Here is a 17,850-nt window from a genome sequence, read left to right as displayed (position 1 = left end):
TATTTTCCTCACTAGAATTTAACTTCCACACTTTAAAGGATGCCTTTTTTTCCTGCCATTGCTTCTTTCACTTTGTTGTTTAGCCATGGTGGCTCTTTTTTTGGTTCTCTTACTATGTTTTTTTAATTTGGGGTATACATTGAAGTTGAGCCTCTATTTTGGTGTCTTTAAAAGGTTTCCACGCATCTTGCAGAGATTTTACTTTTGGCACTGTACCTTTAATTTCTGTTTAACTAACCTCCTCATTTTGTGTGCAGTTCCCCTTTCTGAAATTAAATGCTACAGTGTTGGCCGTTGTGGTGTTTTTCCTGCCACAGAGATATTAAATTTAATTATATTATGGTCACTATTACCAAGTGGTCCAGCTATATTCACCTCTTGGACCAGATCCTGTGCTCCACTTAGGATTAAATCAAGAATTGCCTCTCCTTTGGTGGGTTCCAGGACCAGCTGCTCCAAGAAGCAGTCATTTAATGTGTCAAGAAACTTTCTCTGCATCCCATCCTGAGGTGACGTACCCAGTCAATATGGGGATAATTGAAATAGCCCATTATTATTGTTATTTTTTTATTTTAATAGCCTCTCTAATCTCCCTGAGCATTTCATTGTCACTACCACCATCCTGGTCAGGTGGTTGGTAATATATCCCTACCGTTATATTCTTATTATTAGAGCATGGAATTTTTATCCATAGAGATTCTATGGTACAGTTTGATTCATTTACGATTTTTCTTCATTTGAGTCTATGCTTTCTTTCCCATATAATGCCTCTCTCCACCAGCACAGCCTGTTTTGTCCTTCTGATATATTTTGTACCCTGTTATTACTGTATCCCATTGATTATCCTCATCCAAGTTTCTGTGATGCCTATTATATCAATATCCTCATTTAATACAAGGCACTCTGGTTCACCCATTTTATTATTTAGACTTCTAGCATTGGTATATAAGCACTTTAAAAACTTGTCTCCTTTTAGCTGTCTGCCATTGCACAATGTAATTGAATGGGACTCTTTTTTATTTGACTATTTCTGATCAGACCCTGCTTGTATTTTATCATTTTCCATCCTCTCATCTGCACTAGGACATAGAGATTTTCTGTAATGGATCCTCCCCTAAGGGATACCTAAATCATGTGCTCCTCTGCAGCTGTTGGCTTTCCCCCAGCTCTTAATTTAAAAACTGCTCTATGACCTTTTTAATCTTTAAGTGCCAGCAATCTGGTTCCATTTTGGTTTAGGTAGAGCCCATCCTTCCTGTACAGGCTCCCTCTTTCCCAAAAGTTTCCCCAGTTCCTAATAATTCTAAACCCCTTCACCATCGTCTCATTCACACATTGAGACTCTGCAGTTCTGCCTGTCTAACTGGCCCTGCGCATGGAACTGGGAACATCTCAGAGAATGCTACCATGGAGGTCCTGGATTTTAGTCTCCTACCTAGTAGCGCCTATCCTTCCCTATGTCATTGGTACCTACATGTACCACGACCACCGGCTCCTCCCCAGCACTACACATAAGTCTATCTGGATGTCTCAAGAGATCTGCAACCTTCGCACCAGGCAGGCAAATCACCATACGGTTCTCCCGGCCATTGGAAACCCAGCTATCTCTGTTTCTAATAATCAAATTGCCCATTACTAATACCCGTCTCTTTCCAATCGCTGGAGTTCCCTCCCCCAGAGAGGTATCCTCTGTGCGAGAGGATACCACATCATCATCTGGAAGGAGGGTCCCAACTATGGGATTGTTTCCCTCTGCTCCAGTTAGATGCTTTCCTCCCCTGGGATTTCATCCTGCTCAACAGAACAGAGGCTGTCAGACTGGGGGTGGGGCCATTCTACTGTGTCCTGGAAAGTCTCATCTATGCACCTTTCTGTCTCCCTCAGCTCCTCCAGTTCAGCCATTCTGGTCTCTGAAGCCCGTACATGGTCTCTGAGGGCCAGGAACTCCTTGCACCGAATGCACACACATGCCACCTGTCCAAAGGGCAGGTAATCATACATGCTGCATTGGGTGCAATAAATTGGGTAGCTGCCACTCTGTTGCTGGACTTCTGCCTGCATTCTCTTTTTACTCCTGCAGCTGGTTCCTTTATTGTTGTTTTGTTTTGTTTATATCAAGGGAGTGTTTTTGGCTTTTAAGTTTACAGAATGTTGCGTTCTAGCCCCTGCTCACATTCCCCCTGGAGAACTCCCTTGGAAAACTCCCGTTAGCCGCTCCTGTTCATTTAAATTAAAATGGTTAAAAGCAGCATTTTTCTTCCTGCATAATAAAGTTTCAAGCTGTATTAAGTTAATGTTCAGTTGCAATCTTTTGAAAGAACAACCAGAATGTTTTGTTCAGAGTTATGAACATTTCAGACTTATGAACACCCTCCATTTCTGAGGTGTACTTAAGCTATAACACAAAAGCAAATTAGTGAGTTTCTATCGGAGACCTGTAGAAAATCACTGCAAACAAAGCTAATACCTAAGACAACTTAATTCTATCATGGATGCAGGAGGTAATGAGGCTTCTCTAATGCTCTTCTGCAAAATTTCTGCTGAGGTGAGGAGAAACTGCAATTTTTTGTTCAAATTACTATCTGCTATGGCAGAGGTTCACAACCTTTTTCTTTCTGAGGCCCCTCAACATGCTATAAAAACTCCACGGCCCACCTGTGCCACAATAACTGGTTTTCTGCATATAAAAGCCAGGGCCGGCATTAGGGGATAACAAGCCCGGTAATTGCCTGGTGCTCCATGCCACAGGGACCCCTGCAAAGCTACATTGCTCAGGCTTCAGCTTCAGGCCCGCGTGGCGGTGCTCAGGGCCATGGGTGTCAGCCCTATGCGGTGGGGCTTTGGCTTTCTACTGAGGGCCCCAGCAAGTCTAATGCTGGCCCTGCTTGGTGGCCCCCTGAAACCCTGTTCACGGCCCTCCAGTTGAGAACCACTGTGCTATCGTATTTGTTTAAAATTTAACATCTGCACTGTTAAAGAAAAACAGAACAGAAAGACTTTATTGATACAGATGTAGCTGACCTATGAATACTAGTATTATGTCTCTGCATTACAGAAGATTTCAGATATCATGTTGTTTTTTTCGCAGGCTCCATAGCAAACACATCTCTCAAGGAGAAAGTAAACCAGCCTCTCTTCAGCCAGCCCAGCTAGTGAGGAGCCGATTCCAGAGGCCCAAGCCAAACATAGGAAGGGCAGTTGGAAAGAGAGAAACACGAGCAACAGAAAAGGATGAAACTGAAAAAAAGACTGAAGCTGAGCAATCAGCTCTGCAAAAAGATGAATCTGCTGGCATCCCCTCCACCGTAGTAAGTTATAGTACAAGTAAACCACTTCAAGACATTTAATATTTAACTTCTCAAAAAGGAGTATAATGCAGCAGTTAAGTAGTGAACAGATTGAAGCTTAGAGGGTATAATATGGTAAACCCTTACAAGGTTGAGCTATTACAGACATTACAACAATGAGCTCTTTAAAATCTATTTATTTTTAATAAATAAAAGCCTTATTATGGAAAACGAAGGGTATGGTTTTGGTTGGATTTGCAATAGAGGGAAAGATAAGGCACAATCGAGTAACTCTTAGCTGGGCTCATATCAACTACTTAAAAATAAGGGTTTTGCATCATCCTTCCTGATTAAATAAACTCCATGTTGGGGAAACTAAGTGAGGGAGGCCAGAGAGGCAAAGAAGGAACAGCAGAAAACTATCAGTTCTTACATACAAAGCTACATTCTATTTTTAAGCTTTTTGTGGCACAGCACTTCTGCCATAGAAGTAAGACTATGCTTGCTTACTTTACCATAAGCTGGGTAACCTTAGGCAAGTCACTTAGCACCTTCCCACCTCTGTTTAAGCATCTGTAAAGTAAAGGATATTTAGCATCATTTTATTTACTGATTCTTAGGTTTTATAACTTGCAATGAAATACTCTGAAAGGCACTAAGTGTAAAACAGCATGCCGAAAACTTTCAAACTTGGGTGTCTGTAGTTAAGCTCTTAAATCCCCTAAAGTGCCTAAATATGGATTTAGATGCCTACCTGTGAGCACTCAGATTTTAAAATTCTGTCCTATGATGGTTTTTCTGCCTGCCCATTAATGGAATTACATGCTCAAATAGTTTTGATTTTCATATTTACAGAGAGAACCTTATAAAATGCAATCCTATTTTAAAACATGGGACATTTTAGTACTTGTTTGCTGTACATGATGATAGTTATATTTTCAGCACAAGTCAAAGGGTGAAAATGAAGCTGTGTCTTCTGAAGCTTCAGGAGATAAGTTGTTGGGTTGTGAGAAACAGACACCAGAAAGAGACTCTCCAGTGCCTGATGTTTACCAAAATGTGTTAGATGAACAAAGCAGGTGAGTTGAATTTTAGGAAACAAGTTTGAAAGCTTTTCATGCAAACATTTACCTATTGTACAAATGAGATCCCTGTGTATGTATCAGTACCTTTCTTCCCAATGTTTTCCAATTCTCTCTGGTCCTTTATTTCAGTGCTAGCATCTAACATTTTCACTCTATGGCTTTCTTTAGTTGAGCCCAGGTGCTTGATATTGTTTCTCTGTGGGGCTGTCTTGAATATATTTGAATTCAAAGTTCTTTCCTACCAAGTTTTGTCTTCCTGGAGGTAGTTTTTTCCAAATGCATATAAATATCTAATACATTAATACTTGCATGTTTTTCATATAAGATTTCCAGTATTGTTAATGGCAAAGTCCTTATTTGTTTCCTCTGACCCAATGTATTCTTATGTTATTAGTCTAGGTGAATGCAAGTACTCAATATGTATTTGGTTACTGGTTTCCCTGGTGATATTAGTGTTGCTAGCAACAGAAAAATTCAAGTTCCTGATTACATATATAACTAAAATAGCTAGATATCCAACAATTTTATGCCTCTTTTATAGAAAAAGAGTACCTCCAAAAATACTCTCTTTAAATAGATCTTTTTTCAAACCACAAGAAATTCTACAAACTTTTTTAACATTGCAGAAACACTAATTCTTTAAAACAACTTCTTAGCCTTTGCCAGCATTTGCAAGGCAACATATTCTATCCTTGGAGCCAGGGAACAATGCATGTGGCTGTTCCTTTTGGGGATTCCAGAGGAAGTCACATATTTCTAGCACCCACAGGCAAGGGGAATCTATTGGCTTGACACATGTGTCTTGATTGGGGGAGAGGAGAGGGAAGTAAAGTAGTAATGGTGGGATTCTAGAGACGCACCATCTTTCAAATATCTTGCTCCTGCCCTTAATTTTTACTCCTTTGTTACCTCTTCTCTTATATTTATAAGAAATTCAGAAAGATTAAAAACCTAATCTGAGTACCACTGGAACCAGAGTAGCTATAATGAAATGCCCTCACTTTCCCTTCTTGTTATTGATGCACCTGTATATTAAAAATGAAATAACAGGGCACTAATTAACCTTAGGTATTGGGGTTCTTAAATCCTGGCCAATTACAAGCAAAGGGATTGGACTAACAAAATAAATTTTGGAGTGCTTGTTTCGTTGTGGTGCTTTTTAAATCATTGCACATTTCAAACACTCTAAATTTTTATTGGCAATATTGCAACCTTTCTCATCACAGGAGCAATACGTGGATTCGTTATGTGTCTTAATTTGAAAATAAGATGTAAAGGGCACACTTTTGTTGTTAGTTTCTACTTACAGTTGCAATTTAATGTTGTTAGTAGACATTATGAATTAACATGAAGTATTGTTAGCGTCACAATTTAAGACCAAGTTATGATGCCTTCTCACCCATAACCCTTAGAATCAAAAAAGGGTTTGCATATAACTGATATGTTCAGGTAGAAGTATTGTCACACAAGCGTAGCCAGGATTTAAATATTTAAATTCTGGAAATTAGGTATCTAGAAAGCCAGAATTTGTTGATCCCCTTCACACTGCTTCTTTCTGGCTTGGGCTATTTCCTACTAGTATGAAAATAGCCAGTAGTGATGTGTATGAGACACAGCAGAAAAATAATAATCAGAAAAATCTTGACACTGGGCTTTGGCTATGTTACTCCCCAAATGCTGAAAACTGGAAACTCTAAATACTAAAGAAGCACATTTTCCTGATCTTAAACCAAAAGGCACAGCATGAAAAAATGTGTAACTCTTTTTTGTATAAGTATTGATTTAAAAAAAATCTATTAATGGGTACAGTAACAGGTTCCATTAATTGTAACCATGTGACATTTTCTGTTTTTAAATCATTGGCACTGAAAAATCCAGTTCCCAAGAAGATAAGCCATGTGCTATCAAACCAGCACAGCTAATGAGGAGTTGGTTCCAGAGGGCTAGACCAAACCTGGGAAGGGCATATGGCAAGAAAGAAGAGCCAGTGGAAGAAAAAGTTACGGCTCCAGTTGAAGGGGAAACAGGAAAAGCAGAGGAGAGCCCTTTACCACATAGGGATTCTGATGTACATCTCTCTCCAGAAGTGAGAATTTTACTGAGATCTTTTGGTTTATGCTTATTGATACCCGTCTTTTACCTGCAGCTTTTATGAAGAAAGTGCTTAAGTAGGCTAATAAACCCACATACTAGGCATGAATTAAATCCTTTTTGTATCCTTATGCGTGATACTTACAATTTAATATAAACCACTCAGGAAAACAGAACAAATGCCTAGATGTTTATTAAGCAAATGGTAAGATTTATCCTGTTTCTTTACGTAAAAACTAAAGACATTTTGAAATTTCAGATATTTTCGTGACATTCGATGTTTAGAATGCACAGGCATTTTAAATGCACTACAGATTGTTTGTTGTTGCCATGTTTTCATTTGGAGACCTCTAGTAACTGATCAAAAAGGAGAGTACTGGATGTTTTTTATCTTCCGCTGTGGTTCTCCAACTTCTGTATTGGTGACCCCTTTCATACAGCAAGCTTCTGAGTGCGACCCCTACCCCCCCTTATACATCAAAAACACATTTAAAAAAATATTTAACACAATTATAAATGCTGGAGGCGAAGTGGGGTTTGGAAGTGGAGGCTGACAGCTTGCAACCCCCATGTAATGACCTCACAAACCCCTGAGGGGTCATGACCCCCAGTTTGAGAACCCCGTCCTAGATGTTGCCTTGTCTTTATTGAAGGAATAGCAGCAATGACTAGTTACCATAGGATGCTTAAAGCCTTTAGAAAGAAGTTCTGATTGGGATTAATGTATGGTTAATAACTCTGAATGCTTTTTTATTCTTTAAAAATATCATAATTAATATTAATATTTTTGCTATTCTAAAATAAATTAAAGGCTGAAGTGGATTTGGCCCAAAAAGATGGTTCAGATTCCTGTGGGGTCACCTCACCAACAAGAAGCATTCAATCAGAAAAACTTTGCTCCCTTGAGAAATCTTTCAGCTGCAACAATCAGAGAGATCAAAGAATGAGTTGTATGTCTACAGATGTTGAGAGCAGGTTTCCGAATTATTCTGAAAGGTAATGTTCATATTTCATAAATGAATGGTCTTTAAAACACTGTTGTACTAATCCATTCACATTTTAAAAACTGTAAGTATTATAAAGTTTTATCAGTAATATATAACTTTTGTTATGGCAGGAGTCACCAGGTGGCACCATTACATAGTCTTAAAGTTTGTTTTCTTTCTGTGCGAGCACATTTTTAATCTTGGAAGAAAATGCCCTGATAATATTATTTAGCTTTGGTTTTGTTTGTTTTTTCCCTGTATGTGTCCCTTTGATGGAGCTGTGGCAAGCAGCAAGGGAGTTTATTCTCTGCCTCAGTGTCACTAACTAGTCCACTTTTGAGGCATTGTTATTCTGTGGGAATCAGGCATGGATGTTTAGGCTTAGGCCTTTGAAAGTTGGGACTGTCTGCATGCCATTTGTGCCCACCTCTGATCAAGGACTGTGTATGTATAAAATGAACAAGTTGTATTCATGCTATATCCAGATTAACTTATTTCTTCTCTTGTGGGAAGTTGACCTACAAAGCCCTGACATCTGCTACCATTGCTATTATCTTAATTTTGCCAACCTCCTTGACTAGTTTAAAGATTTATTCCTTGTGTTTGAAGAGTCATTTGTAATCTGTATAGTTCTTAATATAGCCAGACTGAAGGACCACTTCTTGGCAGCCTCTTGGCCATAGTGAAAGCAACAAAATCAGAGGTAGGGATGAATGCCAACCCTTCATTTTATCCAGTTCATCAGATTTCTCATGACCTGATTTGATTACATTCTGAATTCCTGCAATGTTATCCTGCTTCTGTTTGCCATAAATTACTCCACTGGCTAGTGTTGTTTGCTTTAAGTCATTAGACAGTGCATCATGCCAAGATGAGATTTTTCTCTACGTCAGTAACGCGTACCTCTGTATTAATTTGGCCAGACCTTGGATTCTTTCTTTTTCTACTTGCAGAAACTTTCCAATCTTCAGAACCATCAAATCAATTTTATGGAATAAGTTCAGACTCTTCATTACCAATACCCTAGTATCAGAGAAGACTTCCCCTCTTCTGTCCCAAGAGAAACAAATGATGATAATAGGACATCTTTTAATCCGCTGTCTATTTGTTCGGGGAAAAAAAACAATCTTGACTTGCACTCGGGTTAGCTTTGGGCACCTTGAGCCCACAGTGACTTGTCCTCTCCTGCTCCACCCCCCCCCCCCCAAATATTCCACTTGCACACAAAAGAGCCAGTACTGCCACAAAGAAAACTGAAACATCCACCACTGAAAATGATGTGCAGGCAATTTCCCTTTTCATATTTTCCTTTTCCCCTGAGTGGACTTCTTAAAATACTGTATGCGATGAACCTTTAGGGGAGTCGACTTTTTTTTTTTTTTGTTTTTTTTCCTGGTTCACATTGGGCAGATGTTACATATAGTTAGGCTAGTACAGTAGATTTGCAAAAGATATTTTAATGGTCGGTAACTACTAATATGTACAATCATAATATTTTCCTAGATCCAGTTGTGGAGAAGAAAATAAACCAAGTGCTATAAAATCTGCACAGCTAGTGAGGGGCCATTTACAGAGGCCAAAGCCAAACCTAGTTAGAGCAACAAGAAAGAAAGAAGCCCTTGAAGAGGGAGAAAACACAACTGAGGAAAAGACTGAAGCTAGAAATACGGAAGATGGTCTGGTATCATGTGGTAAAAAATCAGAAAACCTAACCTCATTACTGGTAAGTACTGAACATTAGATCTAGGTCAGCCTATTATGTCAGTGAATGAATTCTTTTCTTCTGCTTTCTTCTTCTTATGACCTACAGATTTGCAGAATCTACTTTCTGGATAGCAGAGGTTAAATTAGTTCTTTGAATCTCATTGCCAGTGGTGAATTGATGTAGAAATAATGAGCACAAAGCCTAAATAGTTTAGAAGTATTTTAAAAGAAAATGTTTCATCTTTTATATTTTACTGCACTACATTTTGATTTGCCATCAGTGACTTCGTTCACTTAAATATTCCATAATTTCATTACCTGCAAATGTAAACAAGTGTCCTTTACACACTGAACAATACAAATAAAGGCAGCTGTTCATAACCACAACTGCTTAAAATCTGTACGTATGCACACAAGGTCTTTTGTGGCTTATATATTAAATATTAGTGAATGTGGAACTACATAATTTAGGCAACCTGTTAAGGCTTTTATTTTTTATTTTAATTTCTGGGATAGCACTGAGCTGACATAGGAGGCTTCGCTCTATTTCTGTTGTCTGCAATGTACAACTTAGACTTTTTTTATTTCCTCCTCAGTATATGGTTCTGTCACAGCATGGCTTGCCCTTGTAACTGAAATAGGTCCGGTGCCTCTGTGCCAGTTGGGCCAATTAAGGGGGCAGGGCTGCATCTGGGTCTATAAAGGTCAGTGAGAGATCGGGGGGGGATGGGTGTCAAACTGGCTGAGAGAGCTAGGAAGCAGGAGCAGCAGAATTGCTAGAGTCCCCTGGGATGGGAGACGGTGAGAGCCTGAGATGTAAAGGGTGAGCTGAGTGCGGGACTGTTTCAATACATTTGGACAATAAAACTGTGTTAAAAGAGACTGTGGGCATGGCAGTGAGTCCTTAGCAAGCTGAGGAAAAGCCCTGCTGTCTGACAGATTCACTAAATATTTTGGGCCTGTAAATTATTCCAGCCAAAGGCCCGTAGGTGATGAAGTACAATTACTGATACATGTTTAAAAAGTGAGATGTTCTTACTGAACTGAACCAACCAATGACTAATTGAGATTGTGACTTACTGGATAAAGTGAAGATTATTCTTTCACCTCCTAATAATTTTCTGGGTTTTATGGTAAAGGTTTCTTAGGGAACTTCAATGGGTTTTTGCCATCATCTCAGAAGAACAAGTTCATGGGTTCTATGTCAGCAGAGCTCCTGAAGGAAACAGCAACAACAAAATGCTAGGAGGGGCCATTTAATGTAGGGATCTCTCTGCTCTGGGCAAACTTTCTGGTATGTCTGAATGAGGAAAGGTTTTCAAACAAACAAACAAAAAATGGACATGTTTAGTCTTCAGAAAAGAAGACTGAGGGGGAACCTGATAAGTCTTCAAATATGTTAAGTGCTGTAATAGAGGACTGTGATCATTTGTTCTCCATGCCACTGAACATAAGACCAAAAGTAACGGACTTAATCTGCAGCCAGGGAGATTTAGGTTAGATATTAGTAGAAACTTTTTAACTATCAAGGTATTCCAGATATTAACCAGGCTTCCAAGGGAATCCCCATCAGTGGAGGAGTTTAAGAACAGTTTTTGGACAAATACCTGTCAGGGATGGTCTAGGTTTACTTGGCCTTGCCCCTTTATAGGGGGCTAGGCCTGATGATTTCATGAGGTCCCTTCCAGCCCTCTGTTTCTGCGATTCTACTGTTCTGTTTAAGCCACTTCATCTAAATTGCTGCAGCATTCTCTCTTCAGTTCATGCAAGGGCCGAGAAACCATCCTTCATTCTCCTAATCCCACTGTCTTTGCTTTGTCAGAAGATACAAGCAGTTTCCTCCTCTTAAGTGGAGCTAGAACAGGGGTAGGTAACCTTTGGCACGCAAGCTGATTTTCAGTGGCACGCACACTGCCCAGGTCCTGGCCACCAGTCCGGGGGGCTCTGCATTTTAATTTAATTTTAAATGAAGCTTCTTAAACATTTTAAAAACCTTATTTACTTTACATACAATAGTTTAGTTATATACTATAGACATATAGAAAGAGACCTTCTAAAAATGTTAAAATGTATTACTGGCACGCAAAACCTTAAATCAGAGTGAATAAATGAAGACTCAGCACACCACTTCTGAAAGGTTGCTGACCCCTAATCTAGAAAGTGTATAGGCCCTGAGTGTCGATCTTCCTGGTGATTGTTGTAGTTAGGCATGGCCACCACAGGTGTGGCCATTAGCAGCAGTAACAGGAAGTTGAGTATGAAGGGTTATACTGCTGTACAAAAAAACCCAAAACACAACTGGGAGCAGTAGTCAATAGTTATTTCAAGTGCTCTTCTGGTTCAGCTGGGCAGCCAGGTTAGCTTAGAAAAAGGTTGTCTAAGAAAGAAGCAGAGGTCACAGTTTTGGATTGTGTTCAAGAATTTGACTAATGCTTTTTTTTTTTTTTTAAAGGGATCCAGTTAGAGATAACGGAAAACTCTTAATACTATTAGTATAGCATTGTCCACTATCAAATATAAACTTACTTTGGCAGTCATTGTCTTCATGTCTATTTAGCACACATCTGGTAACTTAGTGGAAGTTGCATCCTCCTCAGAGGATTCATGGAAAAAGGAGTCTGCAGACAGTATTGAGGCAGTGCCTCCTAAAAGGAGCAGGCAGTCCTGTAAATTCCAGTCTCCAGAGAGATTGTCGGAGAGTGAAAGTCAAATAGAACAAGAAGATTCTCAGCTTCTTTATGCTCAGGAGAAGACCTCAGACAAACTGATAAGGTGAAGTAACTAAGGGTTTAATAATACTAGTCCAACTAAGAGCCCATAGTTAAGTTTCTCACTTTTTCTGTCTGACCACTCTTCCGATGTGGGGTGGATGGGGGTATATGGGCATGTGCGCTCATACCTACTCTCCAGATGTTTGTTCATGGCTGGAATTCTCATCTTAAAACTCTTGACCACTTCTGTCACCCAACTATTCTTGAGTCTTTCTCCTGCAAAGTCAGTGTGGAGAATAGGCTCTTTCTTGACTAAGCTGCCTGCTGAAGGGTTCAAGATTGTAAAATACACATGCGCGCGCACACTTTTGATTCTCCAAACTAAAAAGGAAACAATCCCCTCCTCGCTACTGCCATAAATGACCAGGTCCTTTAAATTTCACTGCACAGCACAGTTTTCCAGAATTTCTGCCTGAAGTTAAAAGATAAGGAAACTAATTATATCCACAATACAATATCAGTACTTTGAACGTTCACAAAGGAATGGGAATGCTGACAGATGGAAGTACTGATTTTATTTTTCCCAGTGTATGATCGTGATTAATTATTATGTCTCAACGCTGGTCATAATCCCAATTACCACGTGAGTTCACTGTGAGTGTAACATTAATTCCTTTTTATGTTTAATATTGCTACTTTACTAAAAAGTGCATTTATTTTTTTATATCCATTTAGAAGGCAATCTAGAAGGGCATCTGAACAGGCAGGCCTGCCAAAACGTGTATCTGAGCTAAGAACTTCTTCTGCCTCTGAATGTGAAGTTGATCGCTGTGAAAAGGGAAAACCACGTCGAAAGATTAAACCAAATATCACCAAAGGCAAAGGCTTGAAAAAGGCCCACAGCAAGAGATCTGGGAAAGAACATGGGAATTCAAAGGTAACCTTGGTGACCCTCCGGGCTTCTCAGGAGGAGGATGAAGATGATGCAGATGAATTTGAGCTGGATGATGAAGATGAATGTTTTTCACCAGAAGAAGTAAACAAAGCTCCAGTGTTTGTTCCTGTAGGTCTCCGATCTCCAAAACCTATTCCTGTCCAGATTGAGGAAACCATGGAAGAGGTATGACATGTTGACTTCTTTTGTAGAGGTCTGGTGTTTTAGAGTGTAGTCTTTCCTTTTGCCACCAGCTTTTCTCACACTTGCCTTCGCTTGAGTTGTAGTAACAATAGCACTGTATTTTACAAACGTGTTGTGGGTCTGCAGTTTTTCTGTTTTGTTTAATTGACAAATGGACTGGTGGTGGAGTGGAATTAATATTTGTGGCATGTGTTCTTGGTTCTGGACGAGATGCACAGGCTGCTCAAGGAGCTTAGCCTAAAGCCCGGTCCTGCAATGAGTATTGTGTGGGAGGCTCTGGGTGAGTCCTGTTTCATTCAGTGGGGGTTTCTGTGAGCACAGGAATCCACCTTTGGAGAGTACATTGCAAGCTCACGGCCTAAGACAGGATGGATGCAAACATTTCAATTTCATGTTTGTCAGAATCAGAGCAACCTGTGTTCTTCTGTTTGCTTTCTCAAGAAACATACCTGACCAGAACAATCTTGTCTCATGACATTATACATATTTACATTCTAATTAATGTATGTATTGCACTCAAAAAAACTGTTAAAAGAATGTTAAGGTTGCAAAGTGAAGCACCCAAAATTAGAAAATGCTAGAATTAAAGTTGCCTGTGCAGTCTGAATTCGGGCCCCTTGAGTAAGTTCACCATAATCATCTTTAATTACATGACCACATATTATTTTTTCTAGGCTTTTGGAGAAAAAACAAAAACAAAACAAAAACAGAAAACAAATTCTATCATGTCAAACCATTGACACTCACATGGGTCATGAGCTGGGTTGGAACCTTTAGAGCCACATCATAGCTCTCTGCCACTTGAGCTAAGAGTAACTAGTAGCAGTAATAAGCTGTCATCCTCTGCGGACCAGCCACTAGAGGGAGATTACACAGAGACACTTTGCCACTGGGTTTCATGTGTACTTAATGACAGTAGAAGAATGTTGAGACTCAGGAATCTTTTTGTTCCATTCTAGGTTCTGGAGGGAAGTGTGCTCCTGTGGTCATGGACCTTTCTGCCCCACTCCCTCACTGACCACTTCTAGTTGTCCCCTCCACACTGTCCTTATCTCAGTTCTGTTTCTCCTCCTCCCCTGGCTCTTCATCCTAGTCTCTTTGCTCAGTTTCCAGTCTTGCTCCCTTGCTCCTTGTCCTGGTCCCAGGTTCCTTGCCCAGCCACTCCCAGACTTGACCCCAGCTCCTTCTCCCAGTCAGTCATCTTTCCACCACAGCTGCCAATCGTTTTGCTCTGCAAGTCAAGTCTTCTTCCCCTCACTTCCTCGGCTTCTTGCACCCCCACCCTCCTTCCAAAAAAAAGACTCACAAAAAATAAACCACCACTCTGACTTTTTCCCTCTTCATTCAAGTCAGACTGTTTCCTTCTCCAAGTTGCCTGGGAGTAGGAGCAGTAAGAGCATAGGAGAGACTCTCTTAGCTCTCAGTTGTGTAGCCCAGAGAAGCAATTGCAGAGAGAGCCCTGCTCAGTCCCTGCAACACTGGGCTGGAGCATTCCCAGCTGCTTTGTGGGGATGGTGGATGTACGGTCCGGTTGGCGCACAAAACTCTGAGGGGATGGAGCATGCTCAGTGCAGCCAGAACATTCAGAGAAATTAACTGCCAGATTCTAGCAAGTGTTTACTGAGCCTGTGCAGATGGAAATTTTTCTTAAGTTTATAGCTTGGCCAAATTGAGCAGGTTTTCAGTACAACAGCAAAAAGCCTTTCCCTGACTCAAAGGCAATCATTGCCAAATTTCAAATCCCTGCTTCAAAGTGTGGCGGTATAAGTGCTTCTCAACAAAATGGTTATTTTTTTAACCTGTCAAAACTGTGTTTTTTCCCAAATCTCATTCTCTGAAATGTCAGAAAAAATAATTCAGAAGCCTGAAAAATCTAAATAAATTTCAGCCTGGGGCAGGCACCTAGCATGGAAAATTTCAGCTGGAACAGTTAAGTTTAGCAGAGTTATAAGCCACTGAAAACCGGATCTTATAATGGGAAATTTTGGACAGTCTTAATAATAGATAGTTCTACCACCTCCACCTATAATACATAGTACTGTTGCTCCTTATCAATTCAATGAACTAGTCAAAGTTTTGGGGCCTGAAGAATGTTCCATTTTGGAGTACAAATTGATTTGGGGTATTTTTTTTATGCAGTCTTGTTTATTTACAGAGAATGCACAAATTCCTGTTCTTCTGAACATGGTGTGAAAAAACACACCCCTGAGCAATGCAAGTTTCAGCGCCGTAAAGTGGCAATGTAGATAGTGCTACAGTGCTGGGAGCTGTGCTCCTAGTGCTGGGAGCTATTCCCCTTGTAAGGGTGGTCTCTCCCAGTGCTGGAGCCGCAACTACCCAGCCACATTCAAGTGCTGCTGCGGTAGTGCTTTAACATCAGCTGCGTAGACATACCCTCAGTTTCTGTGCATTCTGCCTTTCCACCACCCCATCTCACCCACCCACCTGGACACAATGTCCAGTGGAACCCCCCCTTGCCCACATTTTGCTTGTTTCTATTAGGTCTTGTTTTAGGTGTGGTCCCGTAGTTGTAAGAAACACTTATCTTAAGTGAAGAGTGGGTGCATGCATCAGTTTCGACAAAGGTTTTACTCAGTCCATAACAAGTTTCATCCAGCTCATAACAGTATTTTTCCCTTTCAAGTCAACTGGTAAATTCCAGTGGGTTAGGAATTTTTCAACTAAATGGGTTTTTTTTTGGTTGGAAAATGCTGATATATCAAAACTGAAACTTTTTGAGGAATTGTATTAGTTTTGGGAAAACTTTTTTTTTTTGTCAGGAAGGTTTCTCAGATGCAGGATTAGTGATAGACCCACCCCCTGAATAGCCTGATTCAGAGCAGGGACTGGAACCTGTGTCTCCTACATCCATATTTAATACGTTGTCGAGTTCAAGTCCATGCACTGAATTTTTGAACAGTCTGAATTGATTCAGATCAGGGACTTGAACCTGGTACTCACCTGGGATGTGGGTGTCCTCTTGATCTTTTCTTATTTCATATCAATTCTAACATCCTTTGTATTCCTGCTAGGGTTTTATCTGAGATAATCTCTGAAAGATTTTGAAACAAGAAAGAGACTATTGGCAAAATGTTCATTTTCTCTTTGGCTGTTTTTCCCAACCAAGAAATTGTATACTTCCACCAGCATCCCAGATCTTTTGTCATTTGCTGATGATGTGATTTGACATTGAAATCATAGAGCTCTTCTAGGTTATTTGAGATTTGAATTCACAGGTATCTTGTAGAATTTGTTGCCCATTTGTACCCAAGTGTTTTCTGGAGGAATGACTTTTCAGAGTCTGGCAAATTTGCAGCTAGCATTTCAGATTTGGCATATTTTACTTTAAATCCAGACACTTTCCCAAAATCATAGATTACTTTTAGATACTAATTTGAATATTTGGTTTAGAAGAAAATAGTATTACATCATGTGCATATACAGCCATTTTCTCATGTGTTCCTGCAAGTTTTAGACAGCTTTCTTTTTTGAATAAATAGGAATAACTTTGATTTTTGCAGCTTGAAATATCTGTGAATGTCCCAGATGTGCCCGGCATTACTACTGTTGAATATTTGTCTCATGATTTAAATGTGGTTGTCCAGCCTGTGATGCAGAGAGATGAAAATCTGAATGCCTCACAAATTGTAAGCATTCCTTTTTTAGTAATATGCTTATGGTTATATAGTATGTCTAATTTTTATAGTGTTAAACATCAGATTACATGTAAGATAGTAATAGTATGGCATAGTATAGTATAATAGACGGGCATGGCATGAGCAGGAAGTGTGCAAGTTTTCTTTAGATGGCTTTGTCAGTCCAATGTTGATGCTGTACAACCCCATTCAATCAGAGCAGATTGCTCATGCTGAACTTTGCAGTAAAGAATTGGCCATTGGGGACTAAATTGAAATTGCAGATTAATTTTATTTGGGATTTTGGCTGTATTTGACAGATCATTTATGTCTTTTCTTCAAGGAAGTGACTACACATGAAAATCCAGAGACTGACACAGGTAAATACAAGAGAAACTTATTTTTGGATGGCCCTCTGTCTTGACATAGACCAAGCCAGCCAGCCAACCCTGAGTTGATGAGGTCTTATACATAGTTTTGGAGGAGCTGTGCTAACTGACTACTTCTTCAGTGAGGTCCATCAGACAGACCAAGACTTACAAGGCTGTTGGTTTACATCCAGATTGTGGGTGTCCTGTGCCCACTCACTCCCATGCACTGGTTATCCATACGGTGGGTTGTTGTGCTAGAAGAAAAACAGCCTTTTCAGGGGCTTGAAACAATGCCTGGAAGGTACAGAAATGGGCAAATCCATGGCTCTGGTACCAATCACCATCCCTCTTGCAGACTTGCCAGCCAGCACATACTATGGGGGAAACAGGGAAACATCATGACAGAGTCAGAAATTGCTTCCTGGTCTGCTCCTAGGGCACCACTATTATTTCCCCGTACATGGGACTCATTGCAAAAAGCCCCAACTGATCCATTGGTTTTTTGAATTGCATTTTGAAACTTTGCTAAGAGATGGCTTTGTTTAAAGGAAAATAACATTTTCAGTGAAGAGGCAAAACCCTACTGGGGTTTATGGGCTTATTTCAGTGTGATGACTTTGAAACACAGAAATGTTGTATCCTATGTTACCAAGTAGTGGAAGATGAAAGAAGGAGGTACTGTCATCCAGTGGATAGGACACAGAAATGAGGAGTCCAGACCCAAACGTCTGTGTGACTTGAGCAAATTGCTTCCTCTGTCCATTTGTTTCCCTCTCTATAAAATGGGAATACTTCTGCTTACTCAGTGTTTGTAGAACACCTTTAGTTTAATGGATGACCCT

The 17,850-nt window shown here is 40.0% G+C and overlaps 1 protein-coding gene across 7 annotated transcripts in view; it reads left to right on the top strand.

Annotated features, from left to right (window-relative positions):
• Positions 1-17,850, top strand: part of BDP1 (B double prime 1, subunit of RNA polymerase III transcription initiation factor IIIB) — a 91,853-nt gene that overhangs the window by 43,286 nt on the left and 30,717 nt on the right. For all 7 annotated transcript variants that reach the window (XM_039545314.1, XM_039545313.1, XM_039545311.1 and 4 more), the window contains 9 exons: positions 3,089-3,308; positions 4,230-4,366; positions 6,251-6,458; positions 7,275-7,459; positions 8,953-9,172; positions 11,711-11,925; positions 12,600-12,984; positions 16,524-16,649; positions 16,981-17,017. In XM_039545314.1, the coding sequence (XP_039401248.1) occupies positions 3,089-3,308; positions 4,230-4,366; positions 6,251-6,458; positions 7,275-7,459; positions 8,953-9,172; positions 11,711-11,925; positions 12,600-12,984; positions 16,524-16,649; positions 16,981-17,017 (1,733 nt within the window). The remainder of the gene's footprint in view (positions 1-3,088; positions 3,309-4,229; positions 4,367-6,250; positions 6,459-7,274; positions 7,460-8,952; positions 9,173-11,710; positions 11,926-12,599; positions 12,985-16,523; positions 16,650-16,980; positions 17,018-17,850) is intronic.

The sequence above is a fragment of the Mauremys reevesii genome, linkage group 6 (genome assembly GCF_016161935.1).
Source record: "Mauremys reevesii isolate NIE-2019 linkage group 6, ASM1616193v1, whole genome shotgun sequence".
Lineage (NCBI taxonomy): Eukaryota > Metazoa > Chordata > Testudines > Geoemydidae > Mauremys > Mauremys reevesii.
Note: the sequence above shows the minus strand (reverse complement) of the source record. Positions and strands in the feature narration are given on the sequence as shown.